This window comes from Amblyomma mixtum, chromosome 3 (assembly GCF_055824585.1).
Source record: "Amblyomma mixtum isolate Tamu chromosome 3, ASM5582458v1, whole genome shotgun sequence".
NCBI lineage: Eukaryota > Metazoa > Arthropoda > Arachnida > Ixodida > Ixodidae > Amblyomma > Amblyomma mixtum.
Window position 1 is genome coordinate 297,459,034 of NC_143014.1, and position 9,911 is coordinate 297,468,944.

The 9,911-nt window shown below is 48.5% G+C and overlaps 1 protein-coding gene across 2 annotated transcripts; it reads left to right on the forward strand.

The window, feature by feature from the left end:
* The first annotated feature begins 5,634 nt into the window (after positions 1–5,634).
* Positions 5,635–9,703, forward strand: LOC149355324 (uncharacterized). Of its 2 annotated transcripts, none has more exons than XM_089577617.1 (4): positions 5,635–6,969; positions 7,115–7,311; positions 8,043–8,213; positions 8,584–9,703. In XM_089577617.1, the coding sequence occupies exons 1-4, from the start codon at positions 6,854–6,856 to the stop codon at positions 8,619–8,621; spliced, it is 522 nt and encodes a 173-aa protein (XP_089433743.1). In that variant the 5' UTR covers positions 5,635–6,853; the 3' UTR covers positions 8,622–9,703. The 2 variants fall into 2 exon arrangements, with proteins under 2 accessions (XP_089433743.1, XP_089433742.1); XM_089577616.1 differs by having other exon boundaries at positions 9,576–9,703.
* The last annotated feature ends 208 nt before the right edge of the window (positions 9,704–9,911 follow it).

The following is a 9,911-nucleotide window of genomic DNA, read 5'->3' on the forward strand; positions in this document are numbered from 1 at the left end:
GCGCTTCTGCGACTTTGTGGTCCGCAGGAACGTAGTTATCCGAGGAAACATCCGGTCGGCTATAGATCAACAAAGCGTTGCCAGAAATCTGCAATCCAGATTTCGTGTTTTCGAGCTTCATCTGTCGTTACTGGGCTGACCCAGCGACGAAGTAGCGCAGCGCTTGTGGCGCAGAATGCGTCCATTGCACTGTCAGCTATATGACAATGCCTGCACATGGCAGCGGCGCCAAAGATTGAGACGACTGGGCAGGCTATTCATACCACGTGGCTGGCATGGCCAGCAAGGATTTCAAAATTATCTAATCGCTGTTTTAAGTTGATCCGCGAGATTGGTCAGTTGCTTCGCTTTTGACGATGCCCCTGTCTCACGCGCACCGCGCTTCTTCTACTCAGGATGCTTTGCCGAGCCGGCGAACGCGCTAGGCAATGATCGCCCTCGTTGGGCATCGACACGGGTTTGGCCAGCGGCTACTTACTATTTCAATAGAAAATTATAGCACATGGTTACCGTGTTTGCTTTAGCATTTACAGTGTTACCGGACGCCGGACTTTCCGGTTAGCGCTGCGCACAGCAATGCCACCTTACAATTCCATTTCTGGGTTGACATGTTCTTTCCGGGGCGGTGTCGTGAAGGTTCAGAGGCGCTATTTCATCTGTGTGCTTAGCGGAAGAACGACGTCCACAACCTCGTGGTAGAGTCACGTTCACCACGCCACCTCGTTCGCTATAACCGAGTGGTGTGGCCAGAGTTGTTCGCTGTATCTGCGATGAATTTCCGTTGCCCTCATGCATATTTTCACGGTTTCACCACACCCGCTCAAAATAAGCGAGGGTTCGTTATATCATTGGCCATTAAAGTGGGCTCCACTGTACATCCGCTGACTTCGCTTTAATACACTAGTATCAAGAAAGTTTAGGTAAGGCTGCAGATGTATGGGTAGAGGAAGTAATGACCGATCGCAACATTTGTCATCTGCCTTGTGGAGAGGCCGTACAGGTAAGTGAAAGCGAAGAGTGAGAAAAACGAATGAATCAGCAGTCGCGAGCATGTCCAGAAAAGACAGGAAAGCACTTACTCACCTATTAAGCATAGCTGCCAGAAAGGGGTTGTTTGCGGCTTTGGAAATAAATGCCTGAAACAAGTTGGTGGACAAATGGTGCATGCCATATAACCCCTCCTTATCACTCTATCAGGGGCGCAAAAAATTTTGTGGACGCAAAGGTTGCATTTGATAGCGCTCAAAAAAGTCCCAAACATTCTATCACAAATAAATTTCTTACTTTACTATAGCGAGAAGCCACGATTAGCTGAGTTTTTGAAGATACTGAGCTATAGGGGCTCAGGATATATAACGTGAGTTACAAAGGCAATGTTGAATAGGTGATTTAAATAAAATATGTTTGGTAAGTTCTGGATCACGAGGCTATCGTTGGGTGGAGGATGGGCGTTGGAGGGATTCTCGAACATTTTCTTACCATGTAGTAAAGGAGGGGGTACTGGCAAGTCGGTTTCAGTGGGACGGAAAGGTATGTATACGGGCCGATACATGACAGTTTCGTTTCTCAGTAGTGCGCGGGACGTAGAGGGCGCGTGCGGCGGAAATTTTGGGGCCCCGTAAGTACACTGCGTACGAGAAAGTCCCAACTGACTCAAGCTTCAAGGGAGACCTATTACTCGCGCTACGGGGTCTCCCAAACTGCTCAAGCAGGAGGGTCTTGTAGATGCAAAATGTATCGGCTTTTCATCCTACACTTCATAAGGTGGATTATAGCGTATATACATAGCCGATTTTCATTAATTTCGAGTTCATTTCATTTTGCGGCTCTTACCGTAAATTCGTCTTTTTGCTGCGGACAATAAATAAAATGGGTAAAGTAAGAAGATCGCTCATTAAATAATTTTTTCATGCTCAAGTAACGCAGTAAACACGACACAAGGAAGACAGAAGACGACATGAGCGCTGACTAACAACTGGTTATTATATTCTGGGAAAGGGGCAAGACAGAGCAAACAACCCCAGAAAAACAGAACAAAGCTTAGAACTTAAAAACCATACTGCGCATGCACATCACAGTCGAGTCGTGACGTCTTTTTCAACGAAATTCGAAGAGTATCTTCGATAGTAGACGGCACTCACCGTTCTCCTGTCCTGGACCTCACAAAATGCCAAGAAAGCCTGATTCCTTATCTACCAAATTGATAGATGGTGAAGTAACACACTCATCTGCTTCCCCACTCAGAAAGACAAGTCTCCTGTTTAATCACCCTGATCGAATTTGTAGGGAGATGGTGGAGGCCTGTATGATCAGGAAGGATGCAGATGAGCGTGTTGCTTCACCATACATCAATTTCGCAGATAAGGAGCCAGGCTTTCTTGGCATTTTGGGAGGTCCAGGAGATAGGGGAGTGCCGTCTACTATGGAATATAGTCTTCGAATTTCACTGAAAAAGATGTCATGACTCGACTACGATGTGCATGCGTAGCACGATTTTTTAGTTTTAATCTTTGCACTTCTGTTCTTTGGATTGTTCACTGTGTCCTGCGCCTTCATATACTTTTCCGAGAATGTAATAACCAGTTGTTAGTCAGCGTCTGTGTCGTCTCCAGACTTACGTTTGTCCTGTTTACTGCGCTGCTTAAGCAACCGTTACCAACTAGCTCAGTTTTATGTTCTCGTAAACAAATCTTTGCATTTTTTATTTTGTATAGCGATGTGCAAGAAAAAGAAAACGCATATCACTGAAACCCATCTGCGTTCTATTTTTTTTTGTCCTGAACCCGTTTGAACCCGTTTGAACCGGTTCGAGATGGTCCGAACCGGTTCGAACCGGAACGGAATGGCTCTCTGGAGCCGAACCCGGAACTGAACCCGAAAGGCGTGAACCCGAACCCGAACCGAACCCGAAAAAATACCGGTTCGACACCCTGGTAATGGCATCCTTACCAGGAGTCGAGCGTGCAGCATTAGCAGCCAGAGCAGATGCGAGCTCCCGGAGAGTGAAGCATTGGTCCAGATCGGGGTTAGGCGCACCTGAGTACACCGGGTAGGAGGGTGCCTGAGGGGGCGGGAGGTAGAAAGAGGCGAGTTGATCAAAAACTTCGGAGGGAGTCCGCTGAGTGAGGGATTTAGCTAGAGTGGGAGCAAGGGCAGGCTTAGTGCCAAGGAGGGATTTAAAGAGAGACCATGCGGATCGCGAGTTCAATGCAGAATCAAGGCCATCACAAAGAGCACTCCAACGAGAGTGCTCGAGGGAGGCACAGTGGGCGACGATCTCGGCCCGCAGAGCAGTGATCCGGGAGGAAAGTTGGGCATTGTGTGGTTGGGAGCGAAATGAGCGTTGAAGACGTTTACGGCGACGCCATAAACGGAGAAGGTGAGGATCTTGGTCTTGGATTGGGTAACGAGAGCGAACGCGACGGCTACTGGACGTGAGCGCTGCAGAGATGCGCGACGTCCAGTCGTCGTAGAATTGAAAGGAGTCGGAGGCGGGATTAGTGCGAAAGGCATGCTAGTCAGTGTGAATAACCGGATTACAGCGAGGGATGTGGGAAGGAGAGGTGGTGATATGGATGAGAAAGTGGTCACTTAGAAGAGTTTCGGCTGTCACCTAGGTGCCAGTGAAAGGAAAGTGAACCCCGAGAGAAAGTGAGGTCGGGTGTTGTGGGGCGTTGTGAGGCAGTTCCCGCTCGAGTAGGAGAGCCAGGAGTATTAGGAAGGGTGAGGTGGCATTCCTGAGCCAGACAATGGAGGAGGCGGCCGGGTTTGAGGGTTTGTGGGTAGCCCCAGAGTGTGTGAGGGGCATTAAAGTCGCCACCAAAGAGGAGATGGGAGGTAGAAGGAAGAGAGTGAAGGAATTTGCCCAGAGCAGAGAATAAAGAGGAAGTGACAGGGGGGTTGTAAAAAGACAAAAGGACGAGTGAGATGCGGGTAGAAGGGTGGTAATAAACCACACCAACTAAATATTTAAGGAGGATGGAGGGGATGTCAATTTGCTCTACGAGCACGTCACTGCGTACATAAATAGACGCAAGTGGTGTGGCCGTAGTGGCATGGTAGGCGCAGTAGCCTGTGACATTGCGGGCCGTCGGGGTCTCCTGGAGAAGGAGAAAATGAGGCAGAGAGGGGCGGGTGAGTAGATACTGGTGGAGGGGGGTCTTATTGTGGCAAAGATTTCGGCAGTTCCACTGCACAATCTCGAGGTCCTCGCTAAACGCCATTATGATAGTGGAGAGGAACGCGATGGTACGCGTTCCTTCATTTTTTCCGGGGGCAGTGACTCATGGACGGATTGGAGCATAGATGTGAAGGATTCCCATTGCTTTGATTGTGCTTGGAGGGTGGTGAGAATCTGCAGAACCGAAGTTTCCAGCTGAACCAAGCGAGTGTGGTGTGCCTGTGTGGTGGTTTCGACAAGGTCAGCCAAAGGGGCGACCTGGGCGCTGGAGGAGGGAGTGGTAAACGTGGCAAGGTGCTCATTTAGCTTGCTAAGATGGGAAGTAAGAGAGGAGGTGGTTGTCTGGAGGGTTTGAGTCAAGGCATGTATCTGCTGTTGTAGATCGTGGGAAATGCGCTGCTGCTCTCGCTGCTGGCGTTCCAGCATTGCGAGCCGCAGGTCGAAGGAGCGGCTCTCGTCAGTCAAGGATGGAGAGGATCCTTTAACTATGGCGGCGTAGGAGACTGGTGGTGACGTGATCGGAGCTGATGGAGATTCATGATTAGAGGAGGAGGAGGAGGAGGGGTGGTGGGTTGAGTGGCGCGGCGGAAAGCTAGGCGTCGGAGGTATGCAGCTTTAGCACACTCGCGTTGTTTAGCAAGGAGGAAGGGGCAAGTAGGGTCGAGGGAGGGGTGGGTGGTCTCCTGGCAATGAACGCACCAGGGCTGGGCACACACATGAGCGGAAGGGTCAGCGGGTAGAGGAGCAGCACAGCGACGGCACTTGGCCGGAACGCTGTGCTGGGGGCATTGGTGGGCGCGGTGGCCTAGAGTGAGACAACGGGTGCAGGTGGGAGGCTTAGGTTTATGAGGACGCACCGGAAGGCAACGTGTTTGAAATATACAAAGTGGGGGATGACGGTGCCAGCGAACGTTATGAGCACTGATTGAGTGGATCCCATTATGCGAGCAGCGAGAATATCTGCTTTGAAAGAATCTAGATCATGCATGAGCTCATCAGGAGTGAAGTGACCACCGACGTTATGGATGACGCCGAGGCATGAGATGGGAGGATGGGGAGAATAAGTTTTGATGCTGACAGGCTTATCGTGAAGGTGAAGGTGCGTGATAGAAAGTAGGAGGTGGGCGGTGAGAGGAGAATGGGTTTTTAAAAACACAAGGCTTTGGGCTGGCTTGGCCTGAAGGGTGATGTCTGCACTGGTCTTGCACGAAAGTTGTGCAGCGGAGGTGACTGCGGCGAGCACGTCGTAGAGAGGCAGCTTGGGATTGAGGGTACCAGGAGGGAGTTGTATGCCAACAGTGATGAGCTCGGAACGGGGTCGGGTGGCGGAAGCAGGCTTACGGCTGGCACCAATGGTGCACCAGCCTATTTCCGAGGATGGAGTGTCATCTACCGGGGACGCCATGAAGTCCATGTCTGCCGACGAATCGTCTGCCTGAGGCACAATCTGCGACGCTGGTGCCGGGCTGCAGGTCTTGGTGTCAGCGGGTAATGTGGCTGGTGTAGGCGCGGCGGCATCGGCGGCGTCGACGAACGCAGGCGGCTGCGACGCATCTATGGGCCCAAAGGTGTTGGCGTCCCTTAGAGCGTGGAGTTGGCTAGCAGTGGACGCTGCGGCGACGACGAACGCTGCCGGCTGCGCCGCGGCCGTCGATCCGGAGCTCCCAGCGTCGCTCACAGTGTTGGTTGCGACAGGAGTTTGCGCGGTGACGTGGGCGGTTGGAGTAGGCCCCGCGGTGGCGGCATCAGTGGGTCTGGGCTGCAGGGTCTTCGTCAGACGCTGCATTGCAGAGGTGCAGGCGCGGCGCGTTAGGGTTAGCGAGGCGCCGCGCCGCTTCAGACTTTTGGAGGCGCTTGGAGGGCCAGCTCGGCAGCGGGCCGTGATGCTGATGGTATGCACGTGCTTCGGAAGCCTTCCTGAATCGATGGAGAGGAAATCCAGGGGCGGGCGAATCCCTGGACTATGCCAGGGGCAGGTGAAAGCGGAGCACGATAGGCAGCCAGCTAACCAGGGCGGCGCCACCTAGCGAGAATCTCAGGTTAAGCAATTGGCATATTACACCATGATTAGACCAAAACTTGAGTATGCATGCACTGTTTGGGATCCTCACACAAAGACTAACATTAATGCCCTTGAGAGAATTCAGCGCAAAGCAGTTCAGTTTATATTTTCTAAATATCGCACCACTGACTCACCATCTGCTCTGTTGCTTCAACATAATATACAGTCCCTTGAAACTCTGCGTAGAATACTAAGGCTAAGATTTCTCTTTATATTGAAAACTAACAAACTGTCAATGGCCCCCGATTTGTATCTCCAACCGATAACGTCCAGGTCAACAAGAAACAGGCACACTGAATCATTAAAACCTTCCTTTGCCAGAACTAACATACTCAAATTTTCTTTTTTCCCCACACCATTACCGAGTTTAATCAGTTACCACCATCATCTACAGTTGACATTGATGCCACTGAACAGGCCGTTCATTGATTTTTTTTACTTGACTTGCACTTTTTGTTTTGTGCTTTTTTGTATTGTGTTTATTGTGCCCCTTTTGCCAGGGCCCTTCACTGGGCCTGCAGTATGTCCTAAATAAATAAAATAAATATATTTTTCTTTGTCGTTCGAGGACTGCAGCAATCTTTACAGCCTGTACATAAGCCCACACTAATATGCCACTGAGCGGATTAAATTACGGCAGCTGCTGCTGTGTTTCGTGGAGTGGGAACAACGGGCGAAGGCAAAGAAAGCCGGGGACGAAGTTCTTCCGCATTCCTCGTGACAGCAGGTGATTGAAGCCTTTTCTGTGTACTTTGAAGAAAATATAAAATAGTGCTGCCAATCTCTTGTTAGAACCGGCTACTATGCGCACGTTTTTTCTTCAGCCAGTGAAGCGAATATTTACAGGTTATACTGTGCCTTAATTCTTTCAGGTCGAGGGCTTGGATAGAGTATGCCAAGAGAGGCGACCTGTTAGAAAAATGGCCAACCCAGCTGTACGCCACGTACCGTATCTGCGGGGACGATTTCATCGCTGATGACTTCATGGACCCCGGGATGACTTCGCTGAAGAAGACGGCTATTCCGACTGCTCAGCCTACAGGACACTTGGATTGTCAGCTCGCTCAAGGTAATTTCCAGTGAGCGCTTGTCGTGTTTTTAAACGCTTGGCAACATCGCCCAGCCAATGAAGCTTTGAATTGTCTTCTTCTAGCTACGATTTATGATTACCACAGGATTGACTCGATCTAATCCCAGCAATTAAAGCGTACATTTCTCGATAAAAAATGCAGTTCTGCAAATCCTTGTACTACTTTTGCTGGCAGTATACACTCAAGCCCCAATGCCGCAGTAACCGAGTCAGTACCACCCTCATCCCTCCTCTCGAGCTCGAGCACTTCCAGCAGTAGTTCTCAATGCCCGTCTGCAACTGCCACCGGTGAGAGTAAACGCGTTGTTTCTTTCGCATGCTCATAAGAAACATGTATAAAGATAGCCAAGGTAACTATATAAACATAAAGTAGTCGCGCATTTGGTTTTTCAGCGCGCTCTGCAGCATTAAATAAGATTTGGTCTTTAAAGAGTTATCTAAAATCGTGCTTGAATAAACGTAACAAAGGAGCTAACTGAAAGCATTTAAAAATACTCTTGGCAACTCAAGGTGACTGTACGAACAATGCAATGTTTGTCTTATTCGTTAAAGGTGTATAAAATGTTTATTCGTGAATGGTGTATCAATTAACGTTACGTGAAAGACCCGGCACTCCAATTTTGCATGCACGCTAATACAGAGCTTGTTGCTGATATAAAGAACTGTTCATTCACTCGGCTCTAAACTCTGCTTCACCGGTGCTTTCGCAGGTATTGGATCCTCACACACAATTGCAGTAGTCGCTTCATCGGAACAAACGTCATCTGCATGCCTGAGCTTTTTTTCGAGCGACACCGGTCCTCTACTGTCTTGTGCTGCAGGGCCTGGTCAAGATTGCCTTGCACTGGATGCAGAAGTTGTTGCCGACCCAACAACTAATGGTACAGCCTTAAAACCTTAAGTAGTGAAATTCTAGACGTTGATAAGATGTCGCGTACAGTTGCACCAATAATTTGCGACACATGAGGTTTGCGATAGTGAGGTCGAAAACCAACTGAGTGTCTGAACAGTTTACTGTTAAATTTCGGCTTGTGCTACTTACCACGACCTCCATAGGAATTCATTGTAATAGAAATAGTTTACCGTAAACGAGCAGAAATTCACAATTACCGAGGACCTTGTGTTCTGTAAATGGCTGTTACCTACTCTACATGCGACCTTAAGGCAAATTCACAGCAGTACACATAAATGTGTCATTTTTGCTGTCATGCCAGGAACCGCTGACTGTTGCTTATTCACTTGCATACGCAGACACTGCTGCCCCAAAGCCCACGACAGCCACACTATAATCTCCGAGGTTGACACATTCTGTAGTTGCCCGTATATTTCACACATGTATTGATTTTATTATCTTCACTCTAGCAGCACGAAATACGATGACGAAGAATGACAGAGGACAAACCAGTGCGCTACTACTGGTCTTCAAATTTAGGAGCAGTGACGTCATCGTAAGACTAAGCCAACTCTCGATCTTTTGTACTTGGTTCAGCCCACGAAAACAGTCAAGTTTTTCTTTCAATCAGATGGAAAAACCAAACTATGTCTACAGCTAGCATTACAGGAGGCAGGATAGTTTTTGTTGTACAATGTGCCGTGCCAAAAGAACTAGAAATTCTTTCAAATTTAGGTAATGGTTGAAATTAGTACAATGATAAAGATGAATAATGGTTTGCTTGAAAGCACACCTTCATGAGGTTTTAGTCAGTATTTAAAACTTATACATATAATAATTTAAGACACTTTCTGCCTCAAATGTTCCGGGTTGCTAGAAAAGGGCATTCTATCCCAGCTGTAGCATTTCGCATGTTACTCAAGTTGAGTTAATTTCTTTCTAGCACTTACAGGGAGAGGAGCAAAAATGAAAAGACCTCACACCTGGCAGAGGCGCCTGTTGACTGCGCTTAGGTTCGACATACGTGCACGATTATATTTGATATTATTCATTTTAGATGCTTTCTACAGACGGCTTATGTCATTGTGTATAAAATATGCCCGCTCCACACAAATGACATTCTAATGAACCTTTATGTGTTTTTGAGTGATCCTGAAATGGCACACAATGCAGTTCATGCGCTTTAATACTGCAACCAGATTTCTTTTTGTATGAGTGGTAAGTTTCGTGTAGCATTTTACGTTACTCTGCAGACCATGTGAGAAGCAGCGCAACAGGCTTTAAAGTAAGTGCATATAGAAATGAAATCTATACAATGTATTTATGTCAGCTCCTTCTGTTATGAATGCAGCGCATGCACGGAACTTCCGCTACTCACCGAGGGACGTTATCAGGTGACATCAGGCCAAAGTGTCCAAGAACAAAAAGACTATCAAGACGACGCAAAATGGAACACAAGACACCATCGACAATTTCAGAAGCTCTAGAGTGCATTCGGCCTCATGTAACGGATGAGGTATTTCAACTTATTTACTGTCACGTGAAGATGCGGTCGAAGGACAGAGGGAAGCGGTTTCCTTTGTGGCTTAAGAAGTTCGCCCGTCACTTGCACTTTCGCGGCCCACGAACATACCGCTTTTGTCGTCCTACTTCACACTTCCCACACAGCGTTCTTTGAGACGATGAC

What these genes read in the sequence shown, in the direction of transcription:
- LOC149355324 (XM_089577616.1), top strand. Translation starts at nt 6,854, where the DNA reads ATGCCACTGAGCGGATTAAATTACGGCAGCTGCTGCTGTGTTTCGTGG. An exon ending in CGCATTCCTCGTGACAGCAG is followed by an intron (nt 6,970 to 7,114) that starts GTGATTGAAGCC and finishes TAATTCTTTCAG; the next exon opens with GTCGAGGGCTTGGATAGAGT. An exon ending in TGCCGACCCAACAACTAATG is followed by an intron (nt 8,214 to 9,575) that starts GTACAGCCTTAA and finishes TTATGAATGCAG; the next exon opens with CGCATGCACGGAACTTCCGC.